This window comes from Gadus morhua, chromosome 22 (assembly GCF_902167405.1).
Source record: "Gadus morhua chromosome 22, gadMor3.0, whole genome shotgun sequence".
In the NCBI taxonomy this organism is placed as follows: Eukaryota; Metazoa; Chordata; class Actinopteri; order Gadiformes; family Gadidae; genus Gadus; species Gadus morhua.
This window is the reverse complement of record NC_044069.1, coordinates 11,897,473-11,918,111: the sequence shown is the minus strand read 5'-3', so window position 1 is coordinate 11,918,111 and position 20,639 is coordinate 11,897,473. Positions and strand designations below refer to the sequence as shown.

The 20,639-nt window shown below is 49.6% G+C and overlaps 1 protein-coding gene across 1 annotated transcript in view; it reads left to right on the top strand.

Annotated features, from left to right (window-relative positions):
• Positions 1-20,337, top strand: part of chrna11 (cholinergic receptor, nicotinic, alpha 11) — a 21,103-nt gene extending 766 nt beyond the window's left edge. Inside the window, exons 2-10 of the mRNA XM_030347972.1 lie at positions 2,798-2,937; positions 3,539-3,583; positions 4,096-4,205; positions 4,354-4,433; positions 9,186-9,353; positions 10,209-10,403; positions 14,403-14,489; positions 15,100-15,209; positions 18,809-20,337. Of these exons, the coding sequence (XP_030203832.1) occupies positions 2,798-2,937; positions 3,539-3,583; positions 4,096-4,205; positions 4,354-4,433; positions 9,186-9,353; positions 10,209-10,403; positions 14,403-14,489; positions 15,100-15,209; positions 18,809-19,609 (1,736 nt within the window). The 3' untranslated portion in view covers positions 19,610-20,337. The remainder of the gene's footprint in view (positions 1-2,797; positions 2,938-3,538; positions 3,584-4,095; positions 4,206-4,353; positions 4,434-9,185; positions 9,354-10,208; positions 10,404-14,402; positions 14,490-15,099; positions 15,210-18,808) is intronic.
• Positions 20,338-20,639: the final 302 nt, after the last annotated feature.

Here is a 20,639-nt window from a genome sequence, read left to right as displayed (position 1 = left end):
ACACGCATTTCACATTTCACACTTCTACTTAGTAGCATGTATGTATATATTTTGGGGTCTCTCCCGCAAAACTTCCCGCCGGCTGGCTGCTATGTGGTCTGTGTGTGATGGGGAGGAGAGGCACTTCAGCGGCAGGGCGCAGGAGTTGGATACCCCTGGGGATGTGGCTGTTTACTGGGGCTGCGTTGCTCGCCTGCTGAGAGGCGTACGGCTGATGGAATGTTTACCACAGACTCGCCGAGCTCCCGCCGTGGGGACGGTCGAGATATCGGAGAACTAGGGGGGAGGGGGAGACAGGGGGGAGAGGGGGGGAGACAGGCTGGATATTTATTACCCTGCGCGGCGATAGTGCCTTCAACGGTAGGTCAAGCCCCTCCTGAGAGAGGCGTCCGTAGAACTCTCTACACAGTGTGTAGAGACACTGCTACACACTTATTTATAGTTTTATTTATCTATGTTTATTATTTGTCGTTGCGTTCATTCATTCATTTGTTGGCTGGTTCGTTTATTTATTTCATCATCCATTCATTCATGTGTTTATTCATCCATTCATTCGTGTATTTAATCATCTTGTCCTTCATTGTTTTGTTCTGACTCTGACTCATCCGACATCCACCAGCTGCTAAAGTCTCTCTAACATGTCTATGTGCTCACGTCCCTGGTACAGGCTGATCTAGGTGCTCTGGCGCTGATGATAACACTGATCATGTTTGACTGTTATTTCATTATCATTAATGACCGTTAACCGCAGTCTGTGATCAAACCATCATCGACGTCTCTCCTGGCTTTACTGAGACATCTGTTTCTAAAATATTTAGGCTCAGTGACTACCCTGTGCTTATTCTGTCGTTGAGCAGGCGCCTTTCGCTGCTGTTCACAAGGGCAACAAGGCACTTTCCTCTTTCTGATGGGACATTTTGTGATGCGCTTGAAGGAAGGCTCGCTACTATTTTGTCCACAAACTCCGTCTCACTGACTGACGCACATTGATTCCAAGAAATAGAAGCGCTACAGTGCCATACATTTTATTTTGTTAGATTGCTATGTTTGTGGTTTTTCGTCTATTTATGCCCCTTAATGCATTTCTACTGAATCTGTACAAGGAAGTGACTTTTACAAATTATATCTTGGATGGATGTTTTATAGTGGCCGGAACAGACAGCTACGATGCTTTAATCAAAGAATTGTATCATGCTTTAAACAATACAACCTCAAGACTGCTGTTAACACTACAACCCAAAGACTGCTGTTAACACTACAGCCTAAAGACTGCTGTTAACACTACAGCCTAAAGACTGCTGTTAACACTACAACCTAAAGACTGCTGTTAACACTACAGCCTAAAGACTGCTGTTAACACTACAGCCTAAAGACTGCTGTTAACACTACAACCCAAAGACTGCTGTTAACACTACAGCCTAAAGACTGCTGTTAACACTACAGCCTAAAGACTGCTGTTAACACTACAGCCTAAAGACTGCTGTTAACACTACAGCCTAAAGACTGCTGTTAACACTACAGCCTAAAGACTGCTGTTAACACTACAGCCTAAAGACTGCTGTTAACACTATAGCCTAAAGACTGCTGTTAACACTACAGCATAAAGACTGCTGTTAACACTATAGCCTAAAGACTGCTGTTAACACTACAGCCTAAAGACAGCTGTTAACACTACAGCCTAAAGACTGCTGTTAACACTACAGCCTAAAGACAGCTGTTAACACTACAGCCTAAAGACTGCTGCTCATAGGGTCATCCTGGAGACAAACTGCTGAAGTGGATGTGACCTTTCTCTTAAATGATTTACCAGTACATTGTATATCTTCAATATAAAGTGACTATACATATATGTGTGTTTTTACATGCATTATATAATCATATATATGTATTATATCATGTATATACAGACATATACACACACACATATATATATATACATATATTGTCACAACTTGTCACACCACAACACTCACGAGACAAGCCATTTCCCCGTGAAATTTCACGTCCATTTAAGAGATATTTCTTATCCTTCAGCATCTTTCAGATGTTGCATTGACAGGCCTTTTTCCGCCCTTTGTCATTTCCCACCACCAACCACCACCACCTCCACCACCACCTCCACCACCACCACCTCCACCACCACCACCACCTCCACCACCACCTCCACCACCACCACCTCCATCCCCAGCTCCTCCACAACCAGCCCCTCCTCCACCACTACCACCACCCCCATCCCCACCTCTGCCTGTAGCTTGTCCCCTGCATGTCATTGACGGCGATTATCCCCATGACGTCCTCTAACGGGCCTCCATCTCGCTCTTATGTCGTTAAACACCGATGATAGAGGCGATATATATGGGTGCAAGACTTCTTCCTCTTGTCTCCCCTTTCTTCCACAACTTGATTACCGTCGTTGAGCGTTTACATCAACCTCCCTTCGCTTTTCTTCTCCCACACTTTACCAGAAGGCGCAAGGTGTTGGGCTTTTGTGTTTTGACGGCTCAATACAATTTCTCTCTCCGTTCATAGCTCAATAGACCCTTTTCACCGAGCTGTCGTCCTCGGACAAACACAGGTGTCCCTCATCAACGCCAATTATGGATCGGTTTTCCGTTCATGCCCGCGAAGCAGACTGAACCATAGTGAAGATAGCTCTATTACCTCCGTACACGCGCCCTGCTACATCGCACAATTAGTGTTATGAGCGCCACCTGTGTGAGCCCTCAGAGGACGGCTCAGCGTAAAGGGGTGTGCTTCACACTGCGGTCGTGCTTTGCTCTGTGATGTGGCCCCACAGTGTCGGTGCAGGGGCCCCACCAGAGGCACCTCCTGAAGAACCTGCTGAAGGACTACAACCGCATGGAGAGGCCGGTGGGCAACGACTCCCACTCGCTGACGGTGGTCTTCAGCCTCAGCCTGATCCAGATCATGGACGTGGTACGCTCGCTCTCTCCCAGACCCCCCCCCCCCCCTGCAGGGTTGACCCTGTTCCACTAAAATAACACGCAATTGGTATAAAAAAGATGGTAAAAGTTAAATAGTGTTCAAATGAAGAAGGGGGAAAAGTGCCACATTAAAGCATAAAGTTGAACATGCGGTGGACCTCAACTAAATATCAGCTATTTCCCAAATTCTCTATAGAAGGTGAATTTCTACACTACAGGCTACGACCCTTCTAATGTAATGACATTTCAGCGATTGTTATGACAATTCAGCAGGATGCCGAAAGCCAGGGAACTATAGAGATCAATGTTTCATCAAAATAACTACTTTCCCTGTTTGCTCGTCTAACAAGAGGTCCAACAGGTAGGGAGCCCCATAGGTTAGGAGCCTCTTAGTCCAGTGACAGGGTTTAGCTGATAGCCCTTTGCATAGAGAGAGAGCTGTGACTGCACTGTCCCCGAGGATTCGCCTTTTAAACCGCCATGAATCTTTAATGGCTTCCGACAAGATACTCTGCTCTCCACTGAGAGGTGAGGAGTTTCTCCAAAGACATTTGTGAAGGCGTGTTGTGTGTTTTTGTTCCTACTGCTTCTAGGATGAGAAGAACCAGGTGCTGACGACCAACATCTGGTTGAGGATGGTGAGCCACAGACAAGAGATCTGGTTCTTTTAAACTCAATGGAATGTATTTGTAGAAAAATGTGTTTGTGTGTGTCTGTGGGTTCAATGACTCAGTGTTTGTGAAAATTGTATTGCATTTAATAAATAAATGAGAGAAAAGGGCTTCGACAGTAATAGCCTTTGAACGGTAATCATTCTAGAATTCTTTCCGGTCAATAGCTCCATGCTTTTATTATATTTATTATATATATAACGGAAAATGTTTACTTGACCTTTTTATGGGTTTGTTTTGTCCTCAATCAACAGTATGTTGAAAATACAGCCAGAACGCAACAACCTCAAATGCTTTATCATTTTGACAACTACTGTTGGCTGTTGTGTGCGTGTGTGTGTGTGTGTGTGTGTGTGTGTGTGTGTGTGTGTGTGTTGTGTGTGTGTGTGTGTGTGTGTGTGTGTGTGTGTGTGTGTGTGTGTGTGTGTGTGTGTGTGTGTGTGTGTGTGTGTGTGTGTGTGTGTGTGTGCGTGCCACAGGGCTGGTTCGACCACTATCTCCAGTGGAACCAAACCGAATACCCTGGGGTGAAAAACCTCCGCTTCACCACCGACCAGGTGTGGACACCTGATATCCTGCTGTACAACAGGTAGCACACACACTCACTCACTCACTCACTCACTCACTCACTCACTCACTCACTCACTCACTCACTCACTCACTCACTCACTCACTCACTCACTCACTCACTCACCCACTCACCCACTCACCCAGGTTTTATCTGTCTTCTCCCTCAGTGCAGATGATGACTTTGACTCTACCTTTAAGACCAACGTCCTGGTCAACTCCAGTGGCTACGCCGAGTACCTCCCACCGGGTGAGTTTCTACCCTCTCTCTCTCTCTCTCTCTCTCTCTCTCTCTCTCTCTCTCTCTCTCTCTCTCGCTGTCTCTCTCTCTCTCTAATATCCCCCTGTTACTCCATTACAATTCAATACATTAAACACAGCCCCATTCCTCATCTTCAGCTGTATCTCCCTCTCTGGTTTTAGTTTCTGACGCTGGTCATTAATATTCCAGCCGCAGTGTGGAGGTAGATGATACGTTCATTCCCAGTGCGTGAGTCGGGAGGACGTCTCTAAACGGAACCCGCCCTCGCTAGCTTAGCCTGTACAAAGCCGGCGTTAGCAAGGTGGCTCCCCTGGGGTTACCCTCAACCCTTAAGATCGTTTTCTATCCACATCATTAAAGAGCACTGCTACTTGTGTTTGCAGCGCTCTCTGGTTCCCCGGTACTAACACAGCCTTCTGAGGTCGAGGCGAACAATAGGCAGTCGGCCGAGAATATTTACCCGCCAAATCCCTTATTAATTATCCCACATGTTCATGTGGCGGCAAGACGTGTAAACACAGGACCCGGACGTATGCAGCTGTTCAGATGGGAGCGAGTTAGAAAGACATGATGTCTCTTTAGATCTGCTTTAATAAACAGATTAATAGACGAGAGAGAGAGAGAGAGAGAGAGGCAGAGAGAGAGAGGCAGAGAGAGGGAGAGAGAGAGAGAGAGAGAGAGAGAGAGAGAGAGAGGCAGAGAGAGGCAGAGAGAGAGAGGGGGGGAGAGGGAGAGGGAGAGAGAGGGGGAGAGGGAGAGAGAGGGGGAGAGGGAGAGGGAGCGAGCGGGAGGGGGAGAGGGAGCGAGCGGGAGAGGGAGCGAGCGGGAGAGAGCGGGAGAGAGAGAGCGAGATTGAGGCAGAGATAGTGAGAGAGAGAGAAAGATTGAGGCAGAGATATTGAAAGAGAGCGAGAGATTGAGGCAGAGATATTGAAAGAGAGAGAGAGATTGAGGCAGAGATAGTGAGAGAGAGTGAGATAGAGAAAGATGAAAGAGAGACGAAAAATACTGAAAAATAAGAGGAATATGGCAATATAATGACAGCAGCACAAGGAGGGAGCCTGTCAGATAGACAGACAGACAGAAGGAAAGAATGGATCAATGAACATCAGTTAGTTTCACTGCGTTTACCAAGGTCTCTCCTTTTGTGTGATTACTGTGTTCCTTCTGGACATTGTTTTTTACTTCTCTCCTCATCAGCAGACATAGAGCCACAGGCTGTGTTAGCCAAGGAGTGCGCATCTGCTAACACCTAGCGGGATAAATAATTCAGAGGCATGGTGGGACTGTCAGCCCCTGGAGGAGTGCTGGGTATTATCATTGGAGCAATAGAGCACATCGTGGCGGCAAATCTAGCAGGCAACTGGTTATGTTTTGGTGTCGATAAGAAGGAAGGGGGCAAAAGCATGAGGCTTCACTCACTGGTGGGGTTTTGATTTTTTTTTTTTCTTTAGTACTCAAACTGAAAGAGAGACATTTTCAAATGCGACAGACATGATGCGTATTTTGTAATGGGGACTTTGTGGTTCTGAGGTGACTATCAGTCAGTGCGAACGGCTGGTACCAAAATATACATCTTAAGTGGAACGTCTGAATATTAAAATACATATTTATGTTGCTGTGAATTAACATAACCATGTACAAGGGACATCTGTATATTCAGATATACCTTAAGTGGAATATCTGAATATTTAAATGAACATGAAGAAGCTATCTATAAAAAGGTTTATGCATGTGGAACATCATGTGCATATTTAAACATACATCTAAGTGGAACATAGGCCTTTCAAATTGTACAAGATGTGTATAACACAGGCAGAGAGAAGATATAGGGCAGCTCCTTATCACAGAAATGTGTTTTCCTCTACAAGGCATCAGCGTGTACCTGCATGGAAGCCGTGACTTTAAAAGGGAATCGACATGAAGGAAATAGGAAATAGCTCTGCTGATATTTGCTCAGCCGATATTGTCATGGTGAATTTAATTGGTTTGCATTGTGTTTGGTGTCTGTCTGTGTGTGTGTGTGTGTGTGCGTGCGTGCGTGTGTGTGTGCGTGCGTGCCTGTGTGTGTGTGTGTGTATGTGTGTGTGTGTGTGTGTGTGTTTGTGTGTGCGTGTGTGTTTGCGTGCCTGCCTGCATGTGTGTGTTTAATACAAATTCATGGTATTTGTCCTGTTAATTTCTCGTAACATTTTCTTTACCTCTGTGTCTGCTCTCCTTTGAAGCCACATTTGCATTCTGGCAGGTTAATAATGAATGTATTTAAGAAGTTTATTTGCAGACTCTGACATTTTGCTACTTACTGCAACAGAAGGGCTCAATGGACTTGGTTGTTTTTGTCAATTTCCATAATTTTGATTTTTGTTGGCATCTATGTGCGTTTCTGTAATTTAGTCTTTGTGTTTGTAGTGTGTTTGGTTGTGGTCTAGTGTGTGTGTGTGTGTGTGTGTGTGAGTGTGTTTTGCATGCACACTCTCACACACAGACACACAGACACACACACACACACACACACACACACACACACACACACACACACACACACACACACACACACACACACACACACACACACACACGCACACACAAATACACACGCACACAGCGCTGGATAAAGCCTCTGCTTTTATTTATTTCCCTTAATCGTGAGTATGAGGTTTGGATGACTAATAGGTGCTCTGTATTCACAGCATACACGATCCAGTCGGATTCAGAGTCAGATGTGAGCTTCAGGCAAACAGCTAACAGATTAACGGACAGACTGAGGGACAAGATACACATAAGTTTAGCATGTATCAGTACAGAAGTGTCAGTACAGGTATGCAGATAAGATGGCTGAATGGTTTGATGGCCAAATGGATGGATTGATGGATAGAGAGATGGATCGATGCAGGCAGACAAAGAAGAAAGTAAGAAGGTATACTTTTATTCTACAAGAAATAGGAAAACTGTTAAGAAAAGGTTTTCTTATAGAAAGATGGATGAATAGATGTATTGATCGAAAGTTGGATTAATAGATAGAGAGACATACTGGCAGGCAGGTTCTGAAAGGCACCGTAAAGGGATGCTTTGACGCCTGTATCCAGGTGCTGCTTTTTTTTTTTTCACAGGGAGCTAGCTATGAATATCTTAAAGACCAGGTGATGGTTCAAAGAGAGAGACAGAGAGACAGAGAGAGAGAGAGAGAGAGAGAGAGAGAGAGAGAGAGAGAGAGAGAGAGAGGGGGGGAGAGAGAGAGAGAGAGAGAGAGAGAGAGAGAGAGAGAGAGAGTGAGAGAGAGAGAGGGGGAGAGAGAGGGAGAGGGAGAGGGAGAGAGAGAGAGAGGGAGGGAGAGACCGAGAGAGACCAAGACCACAGGTCTGTGTGTGTTGATCGGAGTGACCCGGAGCACTGTGGTGCCAGCACGACTCGACCTTGCCACCAGCTGCTCCTCGTTACCCAGCTGCCAGACAAACAGCCCTGACCTAGCGGCCTCGCCGCGCCCGTATCCCGGGAACAGGCGGGGCATTACATTTATAGCGGCCTCCCCCCCACAGTGACCAGGGTTCAATCACGTTAAGAAGGTTAAAGACGCCCTCGTATAATGGGACTCATTTGATTTATTTATTTATTTGACCAAATAACCCTTTTCCATTCGTTGAGACACAAATAGATAGATGAAGCAGTGTGCAGACATGCAGAGTACACTTAGACTTCCTTGAACAAGGCATAGCCATGGGGGGCATTCGCAAGTGGCCTCTCTGTGTGTTGGCGTGTTTAATGTACCCCCCCCTCCACCCCCCAAATACCTCAATGAGGTCACACGTGTACAGCAGCTTCTAAACCATTACACCACAGCGAGTCATTTTCATAGGATTAAAAGACATGAGCAAGGCACCGTTAACCCATGGGGGTTTAGCGGATCTCTGGCAGAGATGACACTCATAAAGACTCATCTTAATTTGAAAAGTGTAAATTACACCAAGGAGCGACAGATTAATGTGTTATGGCTGTAACGATCTCGGGAGATTTCAATTTCCTACGGCGTTTAGTAAGATAAAGGGAAGAATTATCTGTAGCAAGGTAGTATAAATGTCAACCTTATTCATGCTGCTCTGCATCGGGGTGGACTTCTGCAGTCTGGCATCTCGTCCTTCCTCTCTTCACCATCCGAAGGGTTTTCTTTTTGACTTAACGTCCAGCCAATCAGAGAGAAGCTCTCGCTCTCTTTGCTTGTGCTCAATCCATTTGGAAGTAAGGCAAAAAGAAATCTAAAATGTGAAAGCCTTCCGTGCATATTTCTGATTCGTCTTGTGACATCATTATGGAGTCTATTTCGGAGCTAAACTGATTTGTTTGCTCGGTAGCTTTGCTTCATTATCCAGGGCTCCACCATTCTTTAATTCATTCGGCAGTATGTAACACGCCTTGCTCATCATGGAATGAACCTCCCTCCACTAAGCAGGGAATGGTGCTACTAGACTGATCTGCAGAGAACCAACAGAAAGTGAACACACGAGATTGGGACGGTCTCAAGAGACACCATTCTGGTCAGGTCTTTACCTTCACCCCCTTTCTAATCCATCCTCTCTCTCTCTCTCTCTCTCTCTCTCTCTCTCTCTCTCTCTCTCTCTCTCTCTCTCTCTCTCTCTCTCTCTCTCTCTCTCTCTCCCTCTCCCTCTCTCTCTCTCTCTCTCTCTCTCTCTCTCTCTCTCTCTCTCCCTCTCCCTCTCTCTCTCTCTCTCTCTCTCTCTCTCTCAGGAATCTTCATGAGCACGTGCAACGTGGACGTGCGCTGGTTTCCGTTTGACATGCAGAAGTGCGAGCTCAAGTTCGGCTCGTGGACGTACGACGGCTGGCTGCTGGACCTCCAGATGAACGAGGCCGACATCTCGGGCTACATGCCCAACGGAGAGTGGGACCTCGTGGGTAAGCATGGGCCGCCGCGCCGCACAGACGCCATGGTCCCACGCCTGCCGTCTGCCGCTGAGCTGAGTGTGTGTGTGGGGGGGGGGGGGGGGTGGTAGGTAGAGCTCAGGAGGTAGAGCGGGTTGGCTGGAAACCGCAAGGTTGCTAGTTCGATCCCCGGCTCCTCCTAGCTAGAGTGTCGTGGTGTCCCTGAGCAAGGCACCTAACCCTAACTGCTCACGACGAGCTGGCTGTCGCCTTGCATTTGGCTGACGCTACCGTCGGTGTGTAGACGTGTGCATGAATGGGTGAACGTCAGGCAGTATTGTAAAGCGCTTTGGGTGGCCACTGGTTACAGAAAAAAGCGCTACATAAATGCAGTCCATTTACCATGTACACCCGCACCAACCGGCCACCCAGCAGTGGAAGACGTCTCCCTGTGTATCTCACCACAGCCAGTCGCCAGGCGTGTCAGCGCATTAACGGGCTCAGTGTGGGTACCGCAGCAGGGGGAAACTCATTTTCTCCTCCCAATCGACTGCAGTGAGCTCCAAAAAGTGTCCATGAAGTAAAGTTTCGAGGTAAAAACGGGTAATGTCGGCGTAGCTCCAGCGGCGGCCGTCGTGCGTCCAGAGAGAGATAAATCAACATCGACATCAACATCAGCACTACTGGCCCGGGCGCTCGAAGCCTCGTGTGTACGTCCCAACTCCCCTCGGTTCTCCCAAACCTCCAGAAATAACTCCCGGCAGGCTTTACGTCATCCTGTTTTTTTTTCGCCGATCGTCAGCAGCGTCATCATCATCATCATTCAAGTGCCCGCTCCCACGTGCGCTGAGCCGTGAGCCTTCCCCCCCTCTTGTTCCCCTCTCCCAGGGGTACCGGGCACCCGCAGCGAGGCCTTCTACGACTGCTGCAAGGAGCCCTACCCGGACGTCACCTTCGTGGTGACCATGCGGCGGCGGACACTGTACTACGCCCTCAACCTGCTGATCCCCTGCGTGCTGCTGTCCTCCATGACCCTGCTGGTCTTTGTGCTGCCCGCCGACTCCGGAGAGAAGATCTCCCTGGGTGAGTGGCGCAGAGAGGGGGAGGGGCTGTATGTGTGTGTGTGTGTGTGTGTGTGTGTGTGTGTGTGTGTGTGTGTGTGTGTGTGTGTGTGTGTGTGTGTGTGTGTGTGTGTGTGTGTGTGTGTGTGTGTGTGTGTGTGTGGACATTATCAAAACCGTACTATTCCACCTGATGCCAATTACTATGTCTGTTGTTAGTATCATTTATCTTTTTCTTTCTTATTGTTGTTTCTTTCTAATGACTTTTGTGTACCTTTGTACGGTGTCCTTGAGGGCAGAGAGAGGCGCCTGCAAATACAATTATTATTATTATTATTATTATGGCACCCACTGCACTCCTGACCATTCTTGGAAGGAGGGGTCCAGCCCTCTGCGTTCCTCCTCAAGATTTCTTTCTTGCTGATTCAGGGAGTTTTTTTCTTGCCCTTGTGGGGGCTTGGGTCAGGGGAGTGTCATAGATATTTTCCGTGTAAAGCCCTTTGAGACTGTAATGGTGATTAAGGGCTATGCAAATACAATTTAATTGAATTGAATAGAACTGAGGGAGGGGGGGTCACATGTCCACGTGTTCGGGGGCGATGCTGGGAAGGAGAGGCTGATGTGTGTTGTGGAGGAGGTGGAAGGATGGAGGGGGTGGATGTATCGAGGTGGGTGGAGGTGGATGGCGATGATATATAGAGCTAGGGTGGACAGGGAGATTGTTATTGGACAGGGTTGAAGGCCATGGGTTGCATCTCTGCTGAGGAGTGTCAACATTGTGAAGTTATTCATCTGCGATTTGGTAGCGACCCAAAAGTGGATACGGCACTGAGTGGGATGCCGTTTGCATGCTCAAAGTTCGATGAGGACAGAGACGATCAATCAATTGATATCTGACCTGGCTAACACTTCTTCTGTCCCTGAATCTGAGCATAAATTGGGTGGGATTAAGAACTGGTGTCACTTCCTGTGTGGGCTGAACCTATGAGCTGACCTAAACTGTGACCAGGTGCTCATCAAGCAAGCTAGTTACACCCTCTGCTGAGTCTTTTTAGCTTATTTTCACAATATTCCCATGTATATATTTTCTCCCATAACCTCTTGTGCATGCTAAATGAATGTGAATTCTGTCAACCCGCTCTACTGTGTTGTACCTAGCTGCATCAAGGTGCAGGCTGTAGGATACGAACCAAAGAGTATGAAGAATGTGTCCAGCTAGGCATAAAGCAAGATATACTACTAAACAGTTGTCATTCCTCCATCTAACCGTAAGGCTTCACGCTGCCAAGATGCGTGGAGTGTGGACAGCAATGTTGGCTGACAGCAGAAATAGAAACCACGCTGAGAGGTTGCAGAAAGGTGGAATGTGTGTGTTGACCGCATCAGAGTACTATTCTTCTCGGGTACAGATGGGGGCTCAGCTAACCTCATCCCTCACTGGGTCCTGTAAAAATGACCCTGTGGCAGGTTTAATATAAGCCTCCATGACTCACACACATACACACACACTTACACATACGTGTGCACACATGCACACACACACACACACACACACACACACACACACACACACACACACACACACACACACACACACACACACACACGTACACACACACACACGTACACACACACACACGTATACACACACACGTACACATACACACATTCACCCACCGACACACACACACCCACACACAAACACACAAACACACACACGCACACCTGGCTGCCGAGCTGGCGCGTTTGATTGTGAGGTGTGCGTGTGTGTGTGTGTGTGTGTGTGTGTGTGTGTGTGTGTGTGTGTGTGTGTGTGTGTGTGTGTGTGTGTGTGTGTGTGTGTGTGTGTGTGTGGCTGTGAATTGTAAACACAGCCGTGCGTGCTCTGCTCCACGGGCCCCAATAGAACAGAGCGGAGGAGCTATGAAAGAACAGCCAGGGTGTTTGTGTGTAGGAAGGCAGAGGGGTGGGACACTAGGGGGGGGGGGGGGGGCTTGTGTATAGAGGGTATTACGGGATGGAAATAGAAAGGAGACGATAAGGGGAGGTTGGGGGAGCGGCGTGGAGGAGGTGATTAACAGCAGGGGGGGGGGGGGGGGGGAGGATGAGTGATGGAGGAGCCGGGTGCCGAACCCTTTCAGAGGTACCACGGGTAACAGCGTCACTACTACAGATACCGGTGTTCCCTAGCGCAACTTATATATAGATCTACACATCATTGGTAAAGTAATTGTAGGAATGGAAAACAAATGAAGATGATTGTTTTGAAAAGGGGAAGAAGCACGGGTTGTCGAATGCTACGTCTCAAACAGGCCTGGGTCTGATGTTGGAACCAGCCTTCTTTCATCATGTGACTCGCCCACAGGTTCTGCATCCTTCTATTTTGGCCAACATGATTCTACAGCTGATTGCGATTCGGTTAACGTGGGGCTCATATGTACGCTCTGGGTCTTAATGTCTTCTGGCTGCTATTGGGATTAGCTGCTGAATCCACTGCAGACGTGTCCACAACTTAAACCCCTATGATTAACTTTAAGAGCTCTTCAGAAGCCTCTGATCTCAACATGTATGTATATGAAACGAGAGAAAGGTCCTCCCAGACAGGTCGATACGTATATAGTATATACCTGAGGCTATACCTGAAAATATTGATGAGGCTAATAGTGACGCTCTGTTTCAGAATACTATTTCACGGTAGTTGGAGAGGCAGAGAAGACAAAGTGACCCAAGGGGCGAGGATGTGGAAAACGCCATGGCAACAGCGCTGTCTAACCAGATCCTAACCGAGACTCACAACGCATTATGCAGCATTTCACCAAAGGGGATGAGGGAAATCTGCACATGCACACAAACACACGCACGACCGCACGCACGCACGCACGACCGCACACACACACACACACACACACACACACACACACACACACACACACACACACATACACACACACGACCAATTAACCTATTGATGTAATTACGGGCAGTGAATGGATTAGGGAGAGAGAGCGAGCTTACACACTGTCTTCCAGGAAGGCAGTGTGTCACCGGTTTGATGGACGAGACCGGGACCCAGTGTGTGAGGTCAGCCTGCGTGTTAATGAACCACCGCTGTGTTATTATGCATTTAATAAGGAATGGCGGGGAGGACGGGGAGCGTTGATAGCGTTTTGGCGTTGGGACCGTTTAGCAGAGGAAGTATTCTCTGCCACGATGGATGACGGCTTGAATGACAAATGAGGATTGAGAGGATTGTGAGTGCTTGTGTTTTTGTGTGTGTGTGTGAGAGAGAGAGAGAGAGAGAGAGAGAGAGAGAGAGAGAGAGAGAGAGAGAGAGAGAGAGAGAGAGAGAGAGAGAGAGAGAGAGAGAGAGAGAGAGAGAGAGAGAGAGAGAGTTTGCCCGTTTGTGTGTCAAATGTCTTTGTGCGTATGGATGCCTGCGTGTGCGTGGGGATGTGTGTGTTTGTGTAAGTCAGTGTTTGCCTCTGTGTGTGTGTGTGTCAATATGTGTACTTGTCTGTGTGCGTGTGGATGTGTGCGCTTGTTTAATGTGTGTGTTTGCCTCTGTGTGCGAATTAGTGTGTGTGCGTGTGTTTGTGGTTTGCGGTTTGGATCGAGTTTGCTTTACTTGGAAAATGCCATTACAAAGGAATTATGCTGAAAAGTAATTCACTATAGTCCCATTAGTCCAATCTCGTCCCGTTTACTAATTTGCATCAAGATAAATCGAAGACAAATCTAATAATGTTATTCAGAGGTCAGCTATCTTTGGACTGCATTGCATGACTATTTGTCACAGGCAACTAAAGAATGGCTTTGCTGAAGAAGATTGAAGGAACATCTCTCTCTCTCTCTCACTATCTCTGCCTCAATCTCTCTCTCTCTCTCACTATCTCTGCCTCAATCTCGCTCTCTCTCTCCCGCTCTCTCCCGCTCGCTCCCTCTCCCCCTCCCGCTCGCTCTCTCTCTCTCTCTCTCTCTCTCTCTCTCTCTCTCTCTCTCTCTCTCTCTCTCCCCCCCCCAGGTATCACTGTGTTGCTGTCTCTAACGGTCTTCATGTTGCTCGTGGCAGAGATCATGCCGGCCACATCCGACTCGATTCCTCTAATAGGTACGTGTGTGTGTCTTGTCAGTGGGGGGGGGGGGGGGGGGGGCTTATTGGGGAGGCCTTATTGGCCTTAGCAAGGTTCATGGGAGTTATAGATTTCTGTAAGGTATGTGATGAGTTTTCTGGGTTTGTTGAGTTTTAATCTCAGTGTAGTTCTTTATTTATCACGGGGTGTTGGTTTCCGTCCCACAGCAAACAGTGGCCATGTGGTGTTTGATGCTCCTGCTCCAACGTTAGGGCTCCTGGCTGGTGAATGGGCCATCCTCTGTTTAGGCTCCACTAAATTCGTCCATCTGGATGCTGTTAAATTTTAATTGACAAAATGATAAGTCGTCCCGCTGCAAAAAAGATTAATATTAAAACAATAAAAAAGTATACGCACAGGAAAGAAAGAGAAAATGTAGTCAATTATAGACACAATACTTCTTTGGACTTTGGACATAAATCTTGGGTGTAACAACGCAGAAGGACCAGTAGAAATGCCGTATCATTGACAATTCACCGCTGCTGTCAGCAGTACTCGTTGGCAAACATGGCGGCCCGTCGCAGCGTGTGTTGTTCTGTAACGTTCCCCCCCCCCCCCCCCCCCCCCCCCCCCCCCCTCCCCTCCCAGGGCAGTACTTTGCGAGCATCATGATCATCGTTGGGGCGTCGGTCGTGGCCACGGTGGTGGTGCTGCAGTACCACCACCACGACCCAAACGGAGGCACCATGCCTAAATGGGTGAGTCCTCTGGAACTCACACAAACACACACACACACACACACACTTGTCAGAGATCTTGTCAGCATAGACATACACGGTACACCCGACGCGGCTGCGGGACGCCATCGTCATCATCGTTGTTTTCTCGTCTCTCAGCTTTGGAAACTTTTTCTTTGTTTTTTAAGTTGGAGGACTTCTGTGGCTCCTGTTATTTTCAGCAGCTCCTCATGTCTCACCTGTCATCACCGCTATCCACGCTCTCTCCCCCTCTCTCCCCGTCTCTCTCCCCGTCTCTCTCTCCCTCTCTCTCTCTCTCTCTCTCTCTCTCTCTCTCCGTCTCTCTCTCTCTCTCTCTCTCTCTCTCTCTCTCTCTCTCTCTCTCTCTCTCTCTCTCTCTCTCTCTCTCTCTCTCTCTCTCTCTCTGTGCTCTCTATGCCCACACAATCCTGTTTCTTCTCCCTTTGCCTTTTGTTCTTCTCCTTCACCTCCATCTTGGCCTCTCTAGGGGAGGGTGGAGGGCGGGGGGGGGGGGGGGGGGGGAGTGCCAGTCTCTGTTTGCGTCTGAGACGTGTGTTCAACAAATGCTCCTCCATCGCCCCCTCCTCTCCCTCCCCGTCGCCTCAGCCTTCAAGGCAGCGTGTTATCAAAGTACCTTCACTGCTGATTCAAACCCCTCTTTACTGCTTTCCACCATATCCGGGGCATTGTTACATTTTGCGGTGGCTCACCTTCATTGTCGTTGGCTAATTTGCCTTTAAATCAAACTTGTTGTTGTTAATATAATCAGACACAATTTGATTATATATTTGATTATAAAACATAAAGATAATAAAATATAACGTAAGGTAAGATGTAATAATATTGTAATATAAAATAGAAACAGGGGCGGTCTCTCGATATTGCGTTTCACTTTGCTCATCCTCTAACCTCATATAATATCCTTCGCCGTCTGCGCGCCGCCAACGAGCCGTTCGAAATACGACAGTAATTTCACCCCAACTGCTTGATTTTCAAAGAGACTCAGTGAGTGTGTGGCTTGCATATGTTATCAATCAATTCAGCGCCACTAACTTTAAAGGCCTGTATAAATCTGCCTCCGCCCACCAGTGGCACCACACAGACGGAAGAAGCGATCATAAAACAAGCGGACGTACCTCATTCTAGAAGCACACGTGTACGACATGAAGAAAATAGAAGGCTGGTGTAGCGCGGCGGGGGGGGGGAACAATACGTCCGAGGTGTTGTTTTGATTACCGTGTGTACACACGCTCATCCGATTTACGTCGAAGTTGGGCGAGCGAGCAGCTGCAACATTAAGCCTCCCCGTCATCTCCGGGCTGTCTTTGGGCTGATGAATAGCTGCATTTAGACGGGGAGCGATGGACATTCATCGAGCCTCGGCGGACAATCCCCTTTTATTATTGCATCCGAAATCAACAAGAAGGAACAAACAACAATCAGGGGGCCAGCAAGGGATATGGTGTCTGACCGGACAGTCCGCCAGCCACCACCAGGCTCTGTTACCTGGCTAATGGGGGGATCGGGTAGGGATGGGCGGGAACCCTTTGGGACCACGACCGCAACCCCCCCATCCCCCAATGGAACCAGATTATTATATCCTTTATTAACCAGGTTAGTCCCATTGAGATTAAAATCTATTTTGCAAGAGAGACCTGGCCAAGATGGACAGTAGTAACACAGTTACAACATAAAACACAAGGCAAAATAAGTTCAACACTAGGTGGAATTGTGGAAATACATTATTGACTAAATCATTTGCAATTTCCAATGGAATCCGACGTCAACTCTTAAAAGCAGCTTTAAATTCATTGAGAGTCACTAGGTCCTGGAGCTTGAGCTGCTTTTGCAGGTTATTCCAATCAGTATCGTTCCTTCCAGATACGATAGAGACTTCACTGAAAGGCTGCGTAGCTGTGGTTAACTACAACATTATGACAACAAGACACTGATCAACCAACGCCAGTGTCACCCGTCCTCGTCTCCACAGTGCTCTCCATATCCGGGACTTGAGCCTTGAGTCTGTAAGACGGAGTGATCCTCTCTGGATCAGCTCATTGCGGTAATGTGCAGAAGTGGTAAATCTCTGCCCGCCGAGGCCACCATCTTAAATTCAAAACGTCTGAGCCTGCGACTGGATTTACGGGCAGGCGGCATCGCCCCCTTCGCCTGGATGTTATTTAAGGGGGGCGGCGGGAACACACAAACGCAAACTACCCCAGACGCTGTGTCACGTTTGGGATCTGGGTCACGTGACTTCAGTGGGCAATCAGTACTTCCAACCGCTCGGTGTGGAAATGCTGTTTTCCTGTTCTGATGCTCTCTGAATGTGCAGTTGGTGTCTCTCTGAATAACACTTTGATCATGAATCGCTGAGGCTTCATAAGGGTGAGGTGTGAGGATTGATGAACAAACCCCACAGGTCAACAAGCATCCATAATAATAATAATCATTAAACAACGATAAAAGTAATTCATTACATTTGTATTGCACTTTTCGAGGCCCCCCAAAGCACTTCACAAATTGAGTGTCACTGGAAGTGAGTGTCACAGGAAGTGAGTGTCACAGGAAGTCAGTGTCCTCCACTACCCGTGTGTAGCACCCACCTGGGCGCCACTCACAGCGTGTGTCACAACGCTCGCCGCACTCCGGGGAGGTGAGACACCCAACTATCCAATTAGAGACCTTTTATAAATGTTGCCAAATGAGAGGTCGCTGCGCTGCCATGCCAACCGGTTCAAATGGGAGGTTAAACGCTTGCTTCAGTTCGTCATTTAATGACCCATTATTATATTAGACACAGTATTATATCCCGTCGGTGGGTTTTGAATGCGAGTGATTATTTCTCCAGAGTGGTCCCTGTGTGCGCGTGGCTCGCAAACACCTCGTAACTCTATTACTGCTGGGGAGGGTCTCCAGGACGTTCACCCGTTTGTGAATGCACGTTGTGCGACGGTGGAGCAGTCAGCGGCTTACAATTCTGCTAGTGAGGCCATAAGCCCCCGCTCCACCCTAACAGGGACACGACAGGAAGGGCGACCTGACGCTTTTACATCCCGGGATGTGTCTGCCACTTCACGCTTCTCTTCTTTACATTCTCGGTTATTTCGCTCCTATTTCAAACACATCTCATCTCCATCCCCCCGGTGTCTCTCCCCTCTCCCTTCGCTTGCCTCACGTCTCCGTCTCGCTCCATCGTTGTTGTTGTCCTTTTTGCTCACTTGGTTCCCCGACTCACGACTCCTCTGTCTAACCAGCGCACACCTCTCTCTCTCTCTCTCTCTCTCTCTCTCTCTCTCTCTCTCTCTCTCTCTCTTTCTCGCTCTCTCGCTCTCTCTCTCGCTCTGTTTTTCTCTCTCTCCTGCTCTCACTGGGTTTCACTCTCTGTGACTCTCTGTCTGTCTGTCTCTCTGTTTCTCTCTCTTTCTGTGTGTGTGTGTGTGTCCCTCTCTCTCTCTCTCTCTCTCTCTCTCTCTCGCTCTCTCTCTCTCTCTCTCTCTCTCTCTCTCTCTCTCTCTCTCTCTCTCTCTCTCTCTCTCTCTCTCTCTCTCCCTCTCTCTCCCTCTCCCCCTCCCTCCCTCCCTCCCTCCTCCCCCCAGATGCAGCTGGTGCTGCTGCAGTGGGTGGCGTGGTTCCTGCGGATGAAGCGCCCGGGCGAGAGCGAGGACCCCGAGAGGCCCCCCTGCGCCCCCCACCTGCGGCGCTGCTCCTCGGGCTCCCAGACCAACAGCCTGCCCAACGCCCCGGAGCCCGCCCTCCACCCGCTGCACCCGGGCAGCCTGGCGCCGCTCCAGACGGGCTCCCTGCACGCCGGCGGCGGGCACCCCCCCCACCTGCAGCACCCCCACCTGCAGCACCTGCACCACGCCCAGTCCAGCGCCAACAACAACGGCGGCCTGCTGTACATGGGCTTCCAGAGCCTGGACGACGCCTCGCTGCTGGCCGACGCCGTGCAGCGGAGCAACAACATGGCCTCCGCCTCCTCGGTGGCGGGCAGCCTGCGGGTGGTGGCGGGCGGGGCCAGCCCGCCACCACACTCCCAGGCCCAGTTCTGCGTCTCCCCGCCCACGGCCGGCTCGACCCACGGCGACACGCTGGGCTGTCCCAGCACCGTCTCCAGTGGCGGGGGCTTCGGGGGCGCGGGGGGCTGCCCGGCGCTGGGCGTGGGGGGCATGGGGGACCCCCAGCTGCAGGCGCTGCTGGAGGAGGTGCGCTACCTGGCGGACCGCTTCCGGGAGCAGGACGAGGCGGCGGGCACGGCCGACCAGTGGAAGTTTGCGGGCGCGGTGATCGACCGGCTGTGCCTGGTGGCGTTCAGCGTGTTCAACATCATCTGCACCATCTCCATCCTCATGTCGGCGCCCAACTTTGTGGAGGCCATCTCGAAGGACTTCATCTGAGGCAAGGACCCGGGAGGGTCACGAAAAAGAAGTGCAAACACAGGAAGAACCGAAACAGAAGGGCGGGGAAAGGAGAGCCGGGGTGGACGAGGAGGAAGGGGGGACGGCGAGCCTTGTGTTACGGACCAGATGTCCGTAAGAGATGTAGACCGCTTTTTAACGGACGGGGGGGAAAAAAAGCACTTTAAGGAAGTAGTCAATAGGAAGTCTTTGGGGAAAGGCGGCAGGAGAGAAGCTCTTGACGGTGTCTCGGATAAACTACACACACGGAGAGGAGTGAGGAAGAGCATCAGATAACAGAAGGGATCCCAACAGGCGCTGGAGGGCTGAACGCCGCTCACCAAGACCCCCCCGGCGGCACCGGCAGGAGCGACGGATCGGGTTTGTGATCTGTAGAACCGCTCCAGAGGACGGGAGGCACGGAGACGGCACCCGGCGGAACGCAGAGCCGCCTCGCGATGGGATGTGAGACGAGGAGGAGGGGGGGGAGAGCCCGAGGCCAGGAGGCAGAGATGGAGAGAGCGTCGGGGACAGGGGGAGATAGGTAGGCCAGACAGAAGCCAGATAAATAAGACAGACGAGCAGGAAGGGGGAGTTGTGCTTTATTTCCTGGCAGAGGAAATGACAGTCTCTTCACTCCCACATCCCTAAAACCTGAGCTGAGAAGAGGACTGCATTGTTTCAAGGGACGGGAAGGATGGGGCTGATGGGGGGGAGAGAGGGGGCTGATGGGGGGGGAGAGGGGGGGCTGGGGGCTGGAGCAGGGAAACGAAAGCTGTATTGAGATAAAGGATCAAAGTGACTTCCAACCCCCCCCCCCCCCCCCCCCCTCCCCTCCCTCCTCTCTCCCTCCTGGTGACATTCGGGGTAAAACGACAGAAAACCTTTTCAAGGCGGCGAATACGACTTAGCCACGACGGGGAGAGCGATGCTGCACAGATAAAGCCCCCCCCCCCCCCCCCCCTACACAAGCGTCGATTCACAATGCCCTGAATAAGATTGAATTAGGGCGGTTCAGCTCTTTAAAAGA